General features: G+C 40.2%; 1 protein-coding gene across 1 annotated transcript; it reads right to left on the bottom strand.

Annotated features, from left to right (window-relative positions):
- Window positions 1–801: 801 nt before the first annotated feature.
- On the bottom strand, window positions 802–13,074 carry HSPA14 (heat shock protein family A (Hsp70) member 14). Its single transcript, XM_036401531.2, is given in 15 exon segments — window positions 802–1,464; window positions 2,718–2,788; window positions 3,631–3,804; window positions 4,191–4,403; window positions 5,933–6,035; window positions 7,248–7,403; window positions 7,830–7,991; window positions 8,581–8,685; window positions 9,708–9,798; window positions 9,929–10,022; window positions 10,790–10,838; window positions 12,590–12,672; window positions 12,760–12,792; window positions 12,794–12,841; window positions 13,018–13,074. Coding segments are annotated over 15 exon segments (1,518 nt in total). The 3' UTR covers window positions 802–1,385.
- Window positions 13,075–19,980: the final 6,906 nt, after the last annotated feature.

Raw genomic sequence — 19,980 nt, 5'->3', positions numbered from 1 at the left:
GGACCGAGGCGGAGAACGGCTGAAAGGCAGCGGGACGGAGTTCAAGCCATTTTGCTTTTGTTCTTACTGAGCTCTGCAGTGCCTGGGACAGGCGGGGGAAGCGCGAGGCAGTTTCTTTCCCGGGCCCCTCAGCTGCAGAGCTGAAAAGAACCTTAGAGAAATGGTCCCGGCCTTACCCTCACTCCTCAGATGCGGGGTTTACTATTAACGTAGCTTCGACAGAATCACAGAATCGATAATTTTACAAAAGGCCTCTGAGATCAAAGTCCAACCTATGACCAAACACTACCGTGGCGACCAGACCATGGCAGTGAGTGCCACGTCCAGGCTTTCGTTAAACACCTCAGGGTATTTAATTAACCACCTCCTTTGGGCAGCCCATTCCACTGTCTAATCACCTTTAATGTGAAGAAATTCCTCCCAGTGTCCCACCCAAAGCTCTCCTGTCACAGCTGAGTCACTAACCTCTCATCCTGGGGCTCTTTTCCCAGGGAACCACTGACAGGAAGGCTCCGTTCAGGCAGGTAATGGAATACAACCCTCTGGAAACCCAGACTGGGAGCCCTTGCTGTGTTCTCTAATTCTTGAGGCTTCTTCTCTATGACACTTTCAGTGTTTTACACTGTTGTAAGCACTGAACTGTTGTCCCTTTACTGCACTTTAGGCTGACACCCTCATATTCCATAACCACACTTGCCTGCTCCATCTCATTATTGAAAAAACCTGCCAACTTACACCCACACAAATGTATGACAATACAGATTTAAAACAGTACCACACATAATGGAGATTGCCAGGATCTGCATAAAAAATGTATTTTTTAATAACATATAAATAAGCACACTTAATTCTTACATTTCTCAGGTAATATGAAAAAAAAAACATTTTACAGAAAACACTTTTGAAAAAAAAAATTCATCTGCTCAAGAGGCCAGCACAAATGGGCTCCACCTTCATGGTTCTGGGCAATATCAAGACAACACAGGATTCTGGTATAAAATGAGTAGATTTTCACCAGTCTCATTCTCACTGGTTCAGAGCTATACTACTGAAGCCACAGGTGCACTGGCTGAATGGGTACAAAACCTGATTAGTCAAGGAAAAATCTTCAAACTATGTAAAATGCTTGTTGCTGAACCACAGGCATTTGTGCTTTGCATTTTGTAAACCAAGTGCTGGTAATTCAACAAACTGCTGTTCACATGTCTTGACTAACGTTTTGCACCACACTCTAAACAGACTTGGTGGCAAAATAACTTGGTGGCATTTTAGTTTATTACAGTCCTCTAAGAATCATGAGAGACATCACAGAGAGTCACTGCTTTGGCAGAAAAACCAGTAAGAGACAAAAATCAAGTTAGAAAAATGTTGCCTTCCAAAATGGCCTATGATGCCACTTCAACAGTGATGATTTCACACTTTCCAGTATCTTGATCTGTGCAGGTGACGTGCAAGGACCCATCCCTAGATAAAAGAGAGAGTTATGTTTAGGATTATCTCAACACCACACTTACTGCATGTGCCAGAGAGGATAAGTAAGTGTTCACACAGATGAAAGGATGACAGATCAGCATCAAAATATCCAGGGACAAACATGCTTCAACACAGATGAAATGGGTTTATGAAATTAAGTTTAATTTAGTCATTGTTTTTATATGCACTTTTTGCCCTTAAAGCATCTATCTTCTCTACATATGTTGGAATTAATCAAAGAACACATTTAAATATTGCAATTGAATTTATTTTCTACAGGTTTGTAAATAGAATATATGGTAATATTATTCAACTGAGTAAGAGCAGTGGATTGATAAACATTTCTTGTCATAGCATGAGAACTTGACTTTTGAAGTGTAAGTAGTCTTTAAATTCCAAGGATCTCCTTCAACAAGGAAAACTTAATTGTTAAAATCCAGGACTTTAGAAACAGTATTGAGCCCTACTTCAGCTAGGCATACAGTCACACAGAGTAAATTTAGGTACAAATAGATGTTCCCTACTAAACTTCTCTCCCTTTTACACTCAAATATTTCTTAAACCTCCTTCCAAATAATGATGTTTTTCTGCATGACAGAGTTGCATCTATAATCCCCAAAATGTTTTCCTTATCAGTGCTCAGTATAAATCTCTGTATGACAAACCAGGCATTTTGGGTGAGGTCTGTTAACAGGCATTAATACACCTGACAGCTAACATAAGAAAATGAAGTATTTTGAAACTTAAATAGCAAGTAGCAAACTTAAATAGCAAGTAGCTTTCCTGTGGCACTGTTTCTCTGTTTAACAAGCCTGCCTCTGAAAGGACAGAGCCACTGTAAATTCTACAATCCTTCATAACTAAAAAAGACAAAACCTCCTTCAGCTTTTCCCAAGAGTGTGGGCATTCAGCAAAGCTCCCCAACCCACTTCCAGAAGAAGTCTGAGATCCTGACTGCTCTCATGCATGGTCAAACTGATCAATGGTTCAGAAATTGCTAAAAATAATCTACACAATTGTATTAAGCTTTGTTTCTTTAAGAATCAAACAATGACAGCACCAAAGGTACTGCAGAAAACCCACATTTCTACAGAATTTACCCCTGCTAGGACTGTACAGCCCTGTGACCAAAGAAATGCTGACATTTCTCTCTCTCAAAAAAAATTAAATACTCTGTAACAGAAGCAAAGACTGTCAGAAGTGTGACATAGCAGGGCAAACAGCAGAACAAGTGTTTTGGGTACCTTTTCATTGTGAGAACAGTTAATATATCATGTAGGCCATTCTCCTTTTTATCTAAATCCTGGAGTACAATCTATTAAAAAAAAAAAAAGGTTTGATTACAGTAGATTCTTCAAGTTCTTGTTCAGCAGTTCAAGGGAAGTGACACAACAGCTAAGATGCTAAAATTCATGCATTTTAGCTATTTGCACTATTGTTTTTATGCTTTGGTTCAGGATGTATCCCCGAGATAGCTGAAGTACCTATCACTCCCACAGCATCCTTTAGAATCAGTACTGTAATTATTAGGTAACATCCCTTCCCTTTAAAGTTATTTGGGCAGAATTAAGGTGGAATAACAATCTTCTTAAATATTCCATCAATTTCAGACACATTGCCCCTTCCCTGATGCTTTCCAAGGAAAGCACATCATAATTGTTTCAAAAAAGCTGTGATCTCTCTGTAGGTTGATTCCTAAACAACAACTTTAAACCCTCACTTGAAAAAAACATTTCATCTTACCACTATGATAAACCAAATTCAATACTTAATAACAATGTCCAATCTAGGGAGATCAAAAAGTAATTAACACATTAGCTATACCATTTTCTTCATCAGTTTTATTTTTAAAGTGTTCAAGGATCTGTGTACGACTGGAATAACTGGTAAAGATCTCTCATCCCAGGTGATATTTTTACAGTAGTGCCATGTGTCAAACCCTGTCAGCCACTTAGGAATTCAAAAGGGAAACTTCAGTACTTTACAAAGTAGGTCAATATTTTGCATGTGCAGAAGAATAATTAAAAGACCAATACCAAAGAAATGCATGTCACTGTAATTTCCTAACAATAAATTTTGGTGTTGGTGGAATTGGTTTCCATTTTTTTTCCCCAGAAGGCTGCTGTTAAAACTGCACAGGAGTGTGCACACACTCACCTGGGCAAATTTCTCTTCTTCATTCATGGGACTCTTCCCCAATGACTCGTAGAGCTCAAGGCACACAGAGGAAATGTTTCCAGGAGCATGCAGGGTGTGCTGCCTTCGAGCTGGCAGTGGTGTCCCTGATGGAAACAGCACTGTGAATTTGTCAGCCCCTGACTCGTCTACTCCCTTAAAAAAGAATAAAAAGAATATAGTTCATGCTTTTCTTTAAGTGCTTCATTGAGCTGCGTTACAACAATGCTCACAAGAAAAGAAGTCCAAGCTTCATTCCCTCTGTCACATTTACCATCCCAGCAAATAAAAACCCTGACATTCCTACCAATGACAAGTCCAGCTATTGCAACATAGGAAAGAAACAATTATCTCCCTTAAAATCAGTTTTTCCTGTCAATTTTTTAATCAATAAACCTAAGTTACCATGTACTGCTGATCTATAGCAAATCTGTAGCAGTAGTAACAAACCAACACTGTTTCTCTAACAGTGATCACACATAATCAGTGCTATATATTCACTGCAGCAGGAAAATTTTCTAATATTCTAATTTTAGCCTTACCTTAAGAAGAATATCTTTGGCAGAACACTCAATGAGTGCATCTTCTTCTAACAAGGTATTCTCTTTTCCTAGCAGAATTCCTGCCTCTATGGCTGCACCAATGGGAATAACTTCATCTGGAGGAATTGAATTCAGTAATTCCACAGTTGGGAAAATATCTTTGATCAGCTGCTGTAGCTTTGGGATTCGAGCAGACCCACCACAAAGAACTACCTGGAAAATACATCATAATAATCTCAAATCTTTAGTCTGTGAAATAAAACAGACAGGTCACACCCTGTTGTGCAAAAATGGAAACTGCTCTGGGATATTTTATCATCTGCAGTTGTTGATACAAAAATTGATGTAATCTTTGGTTGACTTGATACGTTTGTTTCTGAAATTAAAGGAAATAAGGTATCTTTGAAAAGTTTCTCTTACAGCAACAGTCACCTAAATAAAGTAACACCTTGAAAATTGAAAAATTCATCACAAAAAGAACTTCAGGTTCAAAGGGACTTTCAAAGGTGATCTAGTCCAACCTCCTGGCCAGACCAGGCACAGTTACAACAGGCTGCTCAGGACCTTTCCTGCACAGATACTGTATTCCACACACTCTGTAGCCCCTTAATTCAGCATCTGTTTTCCCTCATACTACACATTCCTTTCCTGGAATCTAAAATTTCCCCATGCTTTAACTTGTGCTGCTTGCCACTCACACTTCCATCATGCACCTTTAGGAAGGAGCAAGTCAGGTTTTATCCAGAAATCCAAGTCTTATTACAGAGACTTTGTTGAAATTAGCCAGATCTGGAAAGAAAGCTAACTCCTACTTTTCCTCATGTAAAACATAAACCTAATTTACACCTCTGAAGTTATTTATTTTTACATTTGAAGTGTTCCACTGCCCTCCATCCAAAGCACTAAAGCCTGAAAGAGCCTGAAAGGCCACCTAAAAACCACTGCCACCAGAAAACAAAAGCCATTCTTTGAACAGTGGCCTGGGATACCTCATTATCAATCAGAGCAACTGAGATGTGACACAAAAAACACTAATTAAAAGTCTGAAACAGCATCAAGTGTCACTGAAAGCACCAGGCAGCTCCAGCTGCAGACCTGATGAGCCAATTCTGACAGCAATGAATGCAGCACCACTTGCCAAGCACAGGTACAAAGAAGGGGGGTGAGATGAATTTCCCCTCTTACACCAAGGCAAGAGAGACATGAATCAAACTACTGCTGTCTGCTGCCTTGCTCACATCTTTGGGACTAAAGCACTCTCTGGTTTGGCACCTCCTGTTGTTTTTAAGCCAGCAAGGAGGAGCACAAGCACCAAGTGGACACTTAGTGATCTGTTCAAGTTTAAGTCAAAACTTTGCCTTTCTTCAGAAGTGTCAGCAAACCCTGTCCAAAGTTCAATGCAGGCAGAACAAAGCCCACAGACTGAACTTAAGGAAGGCACTCCTCAGCTTGAATTTGGGCAGTTACACAAATACACCAAAAGGAGACAAATCCTCTCCACCACTCGATATGCAGCAGTAAAAACACACAACTGAATGTTACTATACCTTATACTTAACTTCAGATACCTGAAATGAAAGCAAATACAACAGTTCTAAAGATCCTGAATCTACAGACTTTGTTAGATCCAAGTCAAAACTGCTTAAATATATCATGACATAATCTCAGTCTGCAAGGAAGACAGGCCCCACAAGCTTTGTTCTTGTGGAAGTGTCCTACAGACACATGATTTATATTATTACCTTATTAATATCATCTGCTGTAAATCCAACTTGCTGCAAGAGCTTTTTAATTGCTTCTACACATTTACTAAAAAGTGAAGAACAGATAAGTTCAAATCTGGCCCTAAAAGAGAAAAATAAAACATTCAAAAAGGACCATGTCATCCATTAGAGAGAAGTACCTGAAATGGAAGAACAGTAATTTTTAGAATACACTTTAGTTCTCCAGCTGGTACTAAAGGATTTAAAAAAAATAGTATTTTCCCATCATTAATCTTCAAGCAATTGGGTTGTTGTGGAAGTATCAGTGCTATTAGTTCTCTCAACAACACCTACATGAATGTACATTCATTCTTCAGTGTACTCCAGAGGAAATAAAACAGTATTATTGTCTTGACAACACCAGTATTGCTGTCTTGACTCATGCCAAAAAAAATAAAGACAAATTCTGGAACTGCTTAATGATCTGTTAAATGAATACAAGGACTCAATTTTTAGAGGCAAATCAAGCTGTGTCCTGATTTTCACACAGGGAGCAGATTAAGCAAATTAAAAAACAAACTTGTGCTTGCTTTTGTCTATTTCAAGCCTGCAAAGGAAGTTCTACTCTGAATGAATATCACAAATCAAAGTTTGCAACACTGATCCACAGGACTGGCATCCTGATCCAAATGGAGTTGACCCCATTTATACAGTATTGCTTCTCACACTTTCAAACATGCTGTGCCTTATTTGAGCAGCTCCAACTGCTGCAGTTCTGGAATGGAAAAGTCTGTTTCATTTTGCTAAAGCTGCTGCTGCCTAGAAGAGCAATCAAAGTGAGCTAAAAATCTCAGTAAGAGATCATCCCAAGGGAAAAGAGACTGAGTAGGACCCAGCAGTAGGAACAAAAAGACAGAAAATGTCTTTCTAGTCCAGCTCTCACTGAGAAGCAACATCAAGACTTGCAGGACTCCTACCATTCTGGATCTCATTTAAGTGAAGAGTCCACATGCCATCTTTTCTTTAAGGAAAGTACAACAAAAACAGTATGGGGAAGGAAACAGCCACCTTGATTCACTGCAGTATCTACTCCCCTCCAATTAACAACCAGACTCTGAAGATGGGGTCTCATTGTGCCTTTTTGCACTTCATTTTCTAACCATCAGGGCAACACTGTTACTGTGACTGCCCTGACCGCTACAGATTGCAGCAAAAGAGAACCATCAACATGAAACAGCAGGTTTGCCTTCAATCTTACTTCCTTCTCTAAAATAAACACCATCAGAAATCAAAGCTTACTGAATATCCATAATACCACCTAGAAAAATTTCAGTAGCTTCAAGATCTGCCTTACCTGGACACATTGCAATCAAAATCCAATCCATCATACAATGAATCCACAAAACAGTTTGCACTTCCCAGGGTGGATAAAGAGTGTTTTGCAATATCAGCACTGTTCATTAACTTCATCATGGCTCTGGGATTTCCTCTAATATCATGTTTACAAGACCTATTAAAAAAAAACAAAACACAAAAGATGATACCAGTTTAAAAAGACAGGAATTTGGTAACTTTCTGAAAGGAAGAACAGGTTAGAGCTCTTGCACTTTTTTTCTGTAAACATTTTAGCATTAACTACAATGCCACTACTGAAAATTTGCACGCATCATTTGGACACAAAAGAATCCACAGCTGAGCCCTTACAGTTTAACACCAACTCAGGCAACATTCACCCACACTCAGGCATTTCCCAGTCTTCCTCCTCCCAGGCATTCCCCTGACTTCCTCCTGTTTGGGGCAGTCAGACTGCTCCTTCAGCATCATCTTTACTTGAACCATTTCACCAACAGAGATTCTGCTAATTTTTTTTTTTAAGCAAGCACCACATAATGAAGATCCTGTCCTAACAGCAACATGCTTGGAATTCAAATCTTACCTCTGAAATTCAGAAGCTAAGTGTTGTGCTAGAGCTTCTGTGAAGCAAACCCCACCAATGCCATCATCTGTGTTTGTAGCAAGTACACGATATATTCCACTGTTTACTTCTATAACTGTGATAGAAAGTGATGTTCCACCCAGTTTATAAACCAGCACGTTGCTGCCACGTTAAAAAAATGAAATTGAAAGTAGCATTAATTTTGACACATTGTTAAAAGGTTACCACCATGTATTGAAGGTTTTAATCAGACAAGAAATATATGAGAATGGTAAAGAAACACCACACCACAAGAAGAACAAAAAAGTTAAAACTGACAGCAGTCTTTAGTATTTTGAAGTGAATTATTTACATATTCATAAAGATTAATATATTCAACCAGATGCACTTACTGAACCCAGGAGCTCTGCTTTAGTTCTTCCAGCCAACATAAAATGATCCCATCTCCCCACAATTAAAACCAGCTATGCCAAAATATGTTTAAAAGGGAATGCATTTTTCTTCAAGGCAATCAGCTTATTAAACAGAAAGTTGGAAAATGGGAACAAATCTTTAAAGACAATTCTCAAAGTATAAAGACCAAAGCAAAGGGATTTAATACACGACAAAGTTACAACTTCTAAATGCTTATTGTCTTAAGAGAAAAAAGCAAAACAAGCCTTGTGCTAAGGCAACATGACATTCCCTCATTTAAGATTTCTCAGCATTTAGGTACAGCAGCTTAAAAATAAATAAAATATTAGGATTTTACCTTTTCCCAGTAGGTGAGTCTTGGCCAATTCCATAAGCAAGGAGAGCTGCAGATGGTTCATGAATTAATCTCATAACATTGAACCCAGCAGCTGCAGCTGCTTCCCTGCAATGAGCCACAACAGAATTTCATTTTACTTTAATCATCTCATTATAGTCACACACTACTAAGATTTCACCTGAACTACATGTGCCACCTAATCAGACCTTGTTTATAGCATGGTATCAACAAAACTGAGTGACTGAAAAAGTACCAAGGTCAGTTGCTACTGAGTTCTTCAAAGAACTGGATCTTCTGTGTGCTCACTATCAAAGAAATCACTGGTCTATCAGACTACATATCCCATAAAAACTGCAAAAAACCCTGCAACTACACCCCACCCTAAATCAAACTTGGTAACTTATCAGGTGTGCTGTTAAAATTCTTTGATACATTATTTCAACAGGTAACAAAATTAAGTCACCATGCCTCACTTGCAACATTTAACTTACATGTTTTCTTGAAACTTCAGTAACCCTGAGAATGCCCTACAACTTGTCTCCTCCACTTTGAAATTGTACCAGAGCAATAGAATGTTTCATTATAGACATTGCAAATCCCCAGCTTGCTGCTTTCTGACCAACTTTTAGGTGTGTTTTATTTCTTTCTTTCATGCCAGTTAAATGTAAGGGCTTCTACACATCAGAAGGCAAAAATAGATGCTGCCATTTATGCTCAGCTTTAAGCATGCTTATGTTTACAAAGCAGACTTCAAGAGGCCATGTAGCACCACTCTGGGGAGGATGGAGGGCAGGGAGGGGAAATTAGGAGGAGGGTGAGAAACTATTTGCATTCAAAGGGGTCACTGAAGATCCTGATCTGAAATGCAATTCTATCCTTGACGAAATTAAAATTTCCTCTCACTTCAGTGATTCAGAATCTCCTTTAGGTCACATCAGCAAATTCCCATTGAAAGTTTTCCACTCATAATTAAATCTCTTGCTTTCATATTTTCCCAGTTTAAATAACATCTCAGTATCTTGACTGATGGTCATAAATTGAAGTCCAGCAGCAGAATTCCCAGTGCTGGTCTTCAAGTCCATCTGCTTTAGGCACATAAAATATCAGAAAAACCTCAATGCTCTTACCCAAGGGCATTTTTCTGATTCTCTCCAAAATCAAATGGTACAGTTACAACAACATCATTCACATCTGAACCCAATGCAGACTGGGCAGTCTCTGTTTAGAAACACAGGCAGAGCATAGTGATTAAAAGCAAATAATGAAAAAAAAAATGTATGACATCTTAAAAAAATAAAAGGACAGCTTAAAAAGCTAAAACATGTAAATTAATTTAATTATTATATACCTTTCATTTTACTGAAAATTAGTTTTGCCACATCTTCTGGGTTAATAAGTTTGTTATCTATTTCATACTGAAGTTTCCCATTCTTCTCAATCATCTGTAAACAAAACCAACACACCTTGGTCAGACAGCAATTTGGTTAATAACAAAAAGTAATGGTCAATTTAGGCTCAGTTTAAAGTAAAAAGCACTGGACTGTGTAAACACTCCCTGCCTTAGCATTCTACTACAAGGGAATAAACACTTTCAACATGCTTATCAAAAACCTGTAGCATATGACAGACACAACAGGGACATTTAAGACTTTAAAGAGTCAAGATTCTCCCTTTCTATTAAATTTTCCTGAGTACAAAAGCAATGTTTAGAGCAAAAGTACACTCCTGGTTATATTCCATAAGAAAAGTCCCAGCTATTTATAAAATCACACCAATATGAACAGCAGAAATCTCACCCATTTGTTATGAATGCATTTTCCAGGAGAATTTTTCTCCTGTTTTGCAAAATTTTCTAGCAACAAGGACAGCATTATGCATATTAAATACTGAGATTAAATCAGCTGGTTAAAGATGTTAACCACAAGGTGCTGCAACTTGAGTATCTTCCACCAGCTCTAAGAAAAACCACAATGCTACTACCTAAATATATTAGGATTCATCTGTTTGAAGGATGGCCAAGAGAGAAAAAATTCTGTTGGAACTAAGTATATTATGCTGGCAGACCCCAGAACATGGTTATCTACTGGACAAAAACAGAAACATTCCACACAGCAGCAAAGGGACATCATATGATGAGAGCTGATCACTACAGAACACAGACATGGTATGGCCCAAGCAATAATAAAATGATATAAATCATCATACTCACAGAGCATTTGCTTTCTGCAATATATTTCTTTGCCTGAGGGTCACCAGAGCTGTCCATAAAAATTGAAAATAACAAAATCAATCATGCATTCAAGGTTAATTGCACAGGTGCATCTTGCTGATATTCCTTTTAACGTTTCTAACACATCAAGCTATACTTGAACCAAAAATTCTTGGTTTCACTCTACAGATACACTTATAGAGTAGAAGAAAACCCAAAATTTCTGACTGGTGGCATTTTTCATTTTCCTTTCCTAAAACTGATGATTGAAAAAATACCTAATAATTACGGAAAAGGAAAAGCAAACCCAACACGTTGTTTTAACCTGCTATCCCCCATGAACATTTATAAAATATTTCAGTGAAGTTCTGCATCTGAGAAATACAGAATGGACAACATCTTGTCAGCTCCAGTCAATAAAAGGGCTGTAACACATAGCTGGGTCATCACTAAAAAGTTTTTTCACCTCTCTGATGTTTACTCCAACTCAAGAGGTTTAGTTCTACTGTCACTGTAATTGCCAGTGCAAATTATCACAGCTCTCTAACAGGAATCACAAAAGGCACTAATCAACAGTTTCACTATTGCAATAGAAGCAACACAAAGTTTCATGCAAACAAAACCACAGTGGATTTTACAGAAGAGCAACCAGGTGACAAAAAATCATAGTTAGAAACTGATTCGTATGAAAAGCATACATGCAACTGGCTACTATATTTCACAACTTGATTTTCACAGACAAGTTCAGACCTAAAATACAATTTTTCTTCTCTACTTTTGTATTTTCAGAAGCATCTCTTTGCTGCTGGAAGAAACAACCTGCTAGAAGCTCACAGTACCAACCTGGTCTAGGGGAAGGTGTCCCTGCCCTGACAAGGGGGTTGGAAGGGAGGTGATCATTAAAATCCCTTCCAACCTAAAGCCTTCAGTTACTCTGTGATAACAGAATGATTTTTTATGAGATGTCTTCAGTATTAGTGCTGAAACATTAAACCAGCTTTAAATGGGAAAAAATGGGTGCAGTTACATCCCTGGATGTGTTTAAGAAAAGCATGGATGTGGCACTCGGTGCCATGGTTTGGTTGAGGTTGTGAAAAATGAATATTTTATGATTGGCTTTTCACAAATATTAAAATGAATATTATATGTGTTATGTTAGAAAGTTATGCTGTAATAATTCTCTTAAGTAGTGTGGTAAATATAGTTCTGGGTTATAACATAATGCTAAAATAGAAACTATGCTATGTAAGATACTTTTTTTTAAAGAAAGGACTTGCAGGACACCTAAAACTTTCAAAGAAAAAGAATTTATTGCTCCATTATCAGAAGAAATGAACTTCTTCCTGCCTCACTCAGCCCTGAAGACACCATTAGGATTCAGAGGAAGAAGCTGACACTGACCAGACAGAATCCTGTGTTTGAATGGAATTTATGCATCATGTATGAGGTGTATGAATATTCAACATGCTATTGCTTTAAAGGGTTAATCCTCTGTTAACGTGGGTCCTTTTTCAGGCTTATTTGCCCAGACAAAGGTACCCAGACCGTCCATAACTCTTTTCTGTTGTCTCATACTGTCCTAATCCAAATTGTCCAACTTATTGTTACTCTAATTATGTTGCTATTTTTATAGCCATTTTATTATCACTAAACTTTTAAGAAGTTTAAAACCAAGTTATTTGCGTTTTTCACAAGGTGTTGGGGCATGGTTGGACTCCATGATCTTTAAGGTCCCTTCCAACCCAGTCACTCTGTAAATTCCGTAATTTCTCACCGCCCCTTCCACACCCATTCTCTTACCTTCGCCCAAGGATCTGCTTCACTTTCACGACAGTGTTTGAAATATTTCTTATCCTGCTTTGCTTCGCAGCTAAGCCAACAACCTGAGGGAAAAATAAACGAAAACAAAATGGAAAAGCTGAGTAGCACGCAGAGCCACTCCAGAGCACCCAGCGGAGGGGCAGCCTCACCTCCTCGCTCTCCGAGAACGCCACGACCGCAGGGGGTGACCCTGTCCCCGGCGTCGTTGGCGACCACGTCGGCGCGACCATCCTGAGGGGAGAGAGAGAGAGGGAGGCAGACCGTGAGCCTGTGGGGGGCTGCACCGCCGAGGGGCCTCTCCAAACGGCCCTGCCCGGGCCCTCCGAGCGGCAGAACCCCTGCCCACAGCCCCCGAGTGGCGCTGCCCCTGCCTGTGTCCGAGCGCCCCGAGCGCGCCCTGCCCTCACCTTGTACACGGCGGCACACGCACAGGTGGCTCCCAGGTGAACCCCGATGGCCGCCATTGCCCCCGACGTGCCTCGCGCGGGCCCGCTCCCAGCCAATCCCGCGCCGCGCTGCGCCGTCACCGGCGGGACAGCCAATGAGAAAAAAGCAGAGCGAGTGGCGTCATCGCGCATAGCAACGGAGGCAGACTGCGCGCGCGAGGCGCGCGGTTTTGGCGGGAAGCGGCGCTGAGGCGGCTCCGTGAGGGATTGCGTAACCCGGGACAGCGGCGGAGAGAAAATGGAAGTTAAAGTGCGGGACCTAGAAAATAGAGAAATTAAATTAGAGAGTCGAGATCAAAGCGGAGAAAGCGGCAAGTGTGCTTGTGGTTTAAGTCGCTGGGCCTCTCGCGGTTGTGAAAAATGCGTGTTTTATGATTGGCTTTTCGCAAATACTAAAATGAATATTATATGTGTTGCGTTTGAAAGTTATGCTGTATTGATTCTCTTAAGTAGTGTGTTAAAGATAGATTTAGGTTATAAAAAATGTTAAAATAGAAACTGTGCGATGTAGGATACTTTTTTCTAAGAAAGGACTCGCAGTGAGATAGCAGCCACAGGACACCTGAATCTTCCAGAGAAAAAGAATTTATTGCCCTCTTATCAGGAGAAACGAACTTCTTCCCACCTCGAAGGCGCTGTTAGGATGCAGAGGAAGAAGCTGACGATGACCAGACAGAATCCTGTGTTTGAATGGAATTTATGCATCATGTATGAAGTGTATGAATATTCAACAGGCTATTGTTTTTAAGGGTTAATCCTTTGTAACGTGTGTCCTTTTTCGGGCTGGTGCTGCCCAGAAAAGGTACCCGAACGTCCGTAACTCTTTGTCTCTATTGTCTCATATTGTCCTAATTCAAATTGTACAAATTATTATTACTCTAATTGTATTACTATTAAACTTTTAAAATTTAAAAAACAAGTGATTGGTGTTTTTCACACGGTTTGATTACTGGCAGTGAAGCGCATGAAGGGAGAGTTTGGAAATCACAGAATCACAGAACCTTTTCCAACAGGTTGTGTGAAAAATGCCAGTCACTCGTTTTTAAAATTTTAGAAGTTTAGTAGTCATAAAATGGTTATAAAAATAGCAACATATAGAGTAATAATAATTTGGACAATTAGAATTAGGACAATATGAGACAATAGAGACAAAGAGTTACGGACGTCAGGGTACCTTTTTCTGGGCAGCACCGGCCCGAAAAAGGACACACGTTACAAAGGATTAACCCTTAAAAACAATAGCCTGTTGAATATTCATACACTTCATACATGATGCATAAATTCCATTCAAACACAGGATTCTGTCTGGTCAGTCGTCATCTTCTTCCTCTGCATCCTGACAGTATCTTCAAGGCTAAGCGAGATAGGAAGTTCATTTCTTCTGATAATGGAGCAATAAATTCTTTTTCTTTGAAAGATTTAGGTGTCCTGTGGCTGCTGTCTTGGTGCAAATCCTTTCTTTAAAAAGAAGTATCTTACATAGCACAGTTTCTATTTTAACATTATGTTATAACCCAAAACTATATTTAACACAGTACTTAAGAAAATTAACACAGCATAACTTTCTAACATAATACATGTAATATTAATTCTAATATTTGCAAAAAGCCAATCATAAAATACTCATTTTTCACAGTTGGAAAAAGACTTCTGAGATCACTGAGTCCAACCAATGACCAAACACCATCCTGCCAACCAGACCATGGCCCTGAGTGCCTTGTCCAGACTTTCCTCAAGCATTCCCAGGGATGGTGACTCCACCACCTCCCTGGGCCGCCTGTTCCACTGTCTAATTATGATTTTTATTAAGAAATTCCTCCTGTCAGGAAAATTAATCCACTAACATCAGAGGCTTATGTCTAAAAAGGAGACAGAGGAGTCCTTTATTCAAATAAAGGGAGAGGCCGTGGGGCATTCCCCTGGGATCTCTCAAATTTTTGGAGGATGCAGCCTCCCCTCCCTTTTTATCCATATATTATATATTCTTATATATCCTTAAATTATATTTATATAATTTCCTGGCCACATTTCCCTTCTCTCTTTCCCCTTGGCTGAGGTACTTGAGAGGTACAGACTTTCCAATACACCTGATACCAAAGATTTCCCTCTAATGTATCACCCTCCCTTTTAATTTTTAATTCTTATGGAATTTAGGGGTTTTTCTTCCCCATTGTTTCCTTCATCTTTCAATGTCTAATTTCATTTATCAGCAAACTTAAAGTTTGTTTGTAAAAGCAAATATCTTTTTCCATTCATCAGTGGAATCCTTCCCATTGTTTATCTCATCTCCCAGTGCTAGTTTTATCTACCAGCAGACCCACAGCTTGTTTGTAAAGACAAACCTGCTATTCCTCTCACTCCTAATTGTGAAAAACACGCTCACTCTCCTGTGAGAATGTAAAAAGTTTAATAAAGAACAGTAGGAGACAAGGACCATAGGGGTGGTTATTATGGTGGGTGCATCATGGCACTGATCTTCAGAGACACCCCTTAAATACCTTTTCCCTTATATCAGCCTGTTGCATATTCATAGACCCTTATGCATAATAAACCTTTCCCCAAGCTAGTTTACATTTGCAAGGATTATACAGCATATTTCCTCCCTGGGTCCACCTTTTTAGAGCATGCATATTCCTTGGCTGTGGTTTTAGTCCTTTTTTATCATCATCTTCAGTTTTGGCCCTGGCCCACATTGTCTTCACATGGTGAGTGCTGAAATTTTGCACATCTGTAGCAGGTGTCTTCTTCATATGTTCATTGGATGCTATCCCATCCAAGCAGGCATTTTAACACAAGTATACTGATAGCAGCTATTTCACTACTATGTCTGAGCTTAATTAACAACAGAAAAACTGAAAATAGAAACAGAAAAAATATATATTTATAACAAAGTTACTCTAACACTACACATATAGAATCCATTTTAATATTTGTAAAAAGCCAATATTATAATATGTATCTATAACATAAATCCAACCTTCCTATATGACAGAAATATCTCTGTACCTAGTGCTGTAGGTTGAGTTGAAGTGCTGGTTTTCCATCATCTAACAAGGCATGAGCAATGCTTTGCTGAAAGCAAAGCTCATTGTCCCACAAAGCTACACTGCTGTTAGAGAAATTCATTCTCAATGCCACAGGACAGGGAAGGAAAAAAAATTATCTCTAATCACTCCTGGGGAAATCAGCATTACAGAAATTCACAGAAATTCATCATGGCCAGAGCAGTGTGCCAGCACCTCCACAGATTTTGTGTGGTCCCATAAAAGGGACTGCAAAGTTATCAAAGGACAGGCCAGGCCACCTCACACTGTCCAGGTGACAGCACTTGTGTAGGTTTGGGTGCTCATTTGCATCTCATTTCCATAGGGAGGCTAAATGCCCCTCTGGGCCATCTCACTGCATTGCTCTGAAACAAAGATTTCCTTACCATGTTTGTAAATGATAAGTTGAAGGTTAAAGGAATGGACCAAGCTCGCATAGAGGTCAAAGGTGTGGAGTGGCAAAGGAATTGTCTGTCCCAGAACAGATCCCAAGGTTCTTGAGCCATGGGATGTTGTCATCTTATTTCAAAAGTCTCATGCCTTCTCAGTGGTTTCTCATGTGCAGCTCCTCACAGCACTGCCTCCTTCTCAGTATATGTGACAAACTCCATCCCTCCCCTCACCCAGCTACCCCACTCTTTTATAGCACTCATCCTTATTGGACACAGCTGTGGCCTGTTAAGGGCTGGCCTGTTCCTAATCTTTGGTGATCAGTACAGCTGCAACTCCTCAGGGGTGAGATTGCCTTCTGCACTATCTTTATTTGCTTACATTCTGTCCCTCCACGATGGGACAAATCTTCTTTTGGGTAACTGAGCTTGCTGGAGGTGCCCAAAAGCTGCAGCTCAGCTGCCAGCAGTCCATGCTCCAGAGGTGATGGCAGTGTGACAAAGGCAAAGCCTATACAGCTGGGAACAATCCCCCCCTTTGGAGGGTGTCCAAACTGCAGCTCCTTTCTGTCTTTTGTAAATGGAGGAATGAAAAGAGAAAAAGGGTAGAAGTGGGCAGAGGAGAGCAGTGGGGACTGGAAAAAGCTATTGTAGAAGGAGGGTGCTCCCCGTGATGCTTTTGGCAAAAGAAAAGAGAAGGAAGTCTGGGAAGACACACAAAATGTGAGGGTAAAAGAGAACATAGGCCCCGATACAGAAACCAAAATATTTTTCCTGTACTTTCCTTCAAATCCTAATACTGGTTGCACCATTTATGTCAGCATACAGGTATTTAGAACCTAAGCCCAAATGTGTAATCTGTGCATGGCAAAGTGCTCGTGGCCACCCTGATAACAACTCCTACACAGCTAAGGACACCCACAGTTATTTTCCAGTTGTTGTGCCACAGACACGGCCATATGGACACACAGAAATTCTGCTTATCTTAACCAAAGCAATTAATGTTCCTGCCAGGTGTGAGCAAACCTGAGTGGTAGCAGATAAGAAATTCCTTGGCAGAGGTTTGTGGTGACAAGTGGTGTTTGCTGAGGAGTGAAAAAGCCCTTGTCTGCCCTTCCTGGTTTTGGGAATTGTTCTTATCTAATGGGAAGTTCAGACACTTCACTGAGCTTGAGTGAGCTGATAGATGGGACAACAACCCACCTCTAAATAAAGAGTGGGAGCAGCAGCCTGGGTTTGGAATTTGATCTTGCACTGCTCTGCAAGAGCTATTTCTCTGAGGCAGGAAGAGGAGAAACACCCAGCCACAATCTGACTGGAGTCCTGCACATCTCCAGGCACTGCATCCAACAAACACCCACCATGCATCAAACTCAGCTCAGAATTAGATGGGTGCTCTGATGAAACCCTTAGTGTTATCTCCCAGCTGAAAAAGCAGTAGCACAAACCTTTCACAGTGTCACAGCTGTCCCTTCCCCTCCTCTGGGCTGTGGCCCATCTCTCAGCCATCCAAAAACCAGAGCAGCCTTATATCCTCCTTTCCAATACAAATCACCCCCTCTTTCCATTTAAAACCATCACCCCTTGCAACAGGCCCTGCTAAAAACTCAGTCCCCATCTTCCTCACAGGTCCTCTTTAATGCCTTTAAGGTGGAAGCAAGTGTCTCTATCAAACAAAGATTGTTTTGCAGCTGGTAAATAGTATTTACTCTAAAATGTCCCTTGGGGTGAGGAAAGAGGGATGAGAGAACTTCTTTTAATTATTTTGTGTGTGTTCTGACTTAATTCTCAGAAAATTAAACTTTGAGGAGATAGGATGGCAGCTCCAAGACTGGCCTGTGATCATCTCTGGGCTGAGGATGTGAACAGAGGCACTCAGTGGTCAGGATTCTCAGGAGAGCTTTGTGAGAGCCTGGCTGTGGGGCACTGGACAGGAATCCTCTGTGTGGCACTTAAACCCAGCTTTGAAAACAGCTCCTTCCCCAAGACAGAGCTGTAAGACTACACAGCTTTACTGGAGGTACTGTCATCTCTGTTAGAAAACTTCCATTTCCCTCACTTTTTTCTACAAAAAGAGGCTTTTCAAGCTCATTGCCTAAATTCCCCAAAGTGATGACACCATCCTTATTCATTGCAGTGCTGATTTTGGGCACACATGGTGTTGGGGGTCTGTCTGTATATCACCCCCAAAGCTGCTGGGCTTTGGTGGAGGCTGTAGCTATTCCTGGCTTTGGTCTAACACTTGCCACTCATCCCAAAAGTCACTTAATAAAACTGATTTCAGTATCCCTTCTTCATAACCACAGTATATAAATGTTAGGGAAGAAGCAAGCTCAGTTAGCAGGTCAGATTAGTTAAATAATTCCCTTAATATATAATAAGCGGAACAAAATATTTTTATGGGTCGAAGGTCGGGGCTGACTGCGGCGAACTCTTCATTCAGCAGACCAAAAAAAAAAGAAGTACACAGAGAGCTTGGCAGGCAAACCCCTTGCAGGGCTGCTCTCAGTGCCGGTAGGTGGCAGAACTGCCGCACGAAATCTCAGCTACAGCTCAGTTGCAGCGTCTATTTGGCAGCCCCGCAGGTCGGCAGCAAACTTGAAGCCAGCTTAATTTTCTTTTACTCACACCAGAGTGCTTGTTAGAGAGTATCCCAAGGCTGGTTTATATTTAAGAGGACATAGAGTATATTAAACATCTCTGATTTGGATTGTAAAACAAGAATGGTAGTTTTCTTTCTTTTCTTGAAAAACCTCAGGGTACTTTCAAAATAAATCACCCTTTTTTTTTTGCACTCCACATCACAAACTTGAGTCTCAAAGTAGGAAAAATTTGATTTTCTTACAACCTGAAACAACCAAACTGTACCTGGGGCACTGATGAGTGCTCCTTGAATGAGCTGCTCACCCACACTGAAGCATCCCAGGGGAATCTGCTGGTGACTCCTCTGAAAATAACATTGTCCTGAAAATGGGAAGCTCTTTCAGGTCACTCTGGTACATTTCTTCTCTGCTGCCACTCAGCCAATTGTGAATTATTGTTGACAGGAGGCAGGAGCTACTGAAGGCCAATTAAACACAGCTCTCTCTAGAACAGAGAGCTGGCACAAGTCACCTTTGACAAGGCTCTGTTGAAATTTGGCTGTTAGGGAAATCAAACTCGTATGAATTACTGTAGAGTAAATATAAGCACATGCCATGGATAATTGCAGGTATATTTGGTGTTAAGAAAACAAAAAATATATAATATTCTCATTGTTGCTTGGGGAATTGCTATTGACTGTGTCAGGCACTATCATCTTTGGGCACATCTGTGATGATCAAAGTTGGCTAAACAACTTCATTACTTATATCAAGCCTAAGAACTTTCAAACATACATACCAGTGTTGGGGTTTTTCCCCCAGTAAAAGTGCAAATCTGCATATTTTTCTCCATTTTCCTCTCTGTGTTCCAGTTTTTCCATCTCTTAAATGATGTCAAGTTCACTCTGC

This window comes from Molothrus ater, chromosome 5 (assembly GCF_012460135.2).
Source record: "Molothrus ater isolate BHLD 08-10-18 breed brown headed cowbird chromosome 5, BPBGC_Mater_1.1, whole genome shotgun sequence".
Taxonomy (NCBI): Eukaryota; Metazoa; Chordata; class Aves; order Passeriformes; family Icteridae; genus Molothrus; species Molothrus ater.
This window is presented reverse-complemented; position numbering and strand designations above follow the sequence as displayed.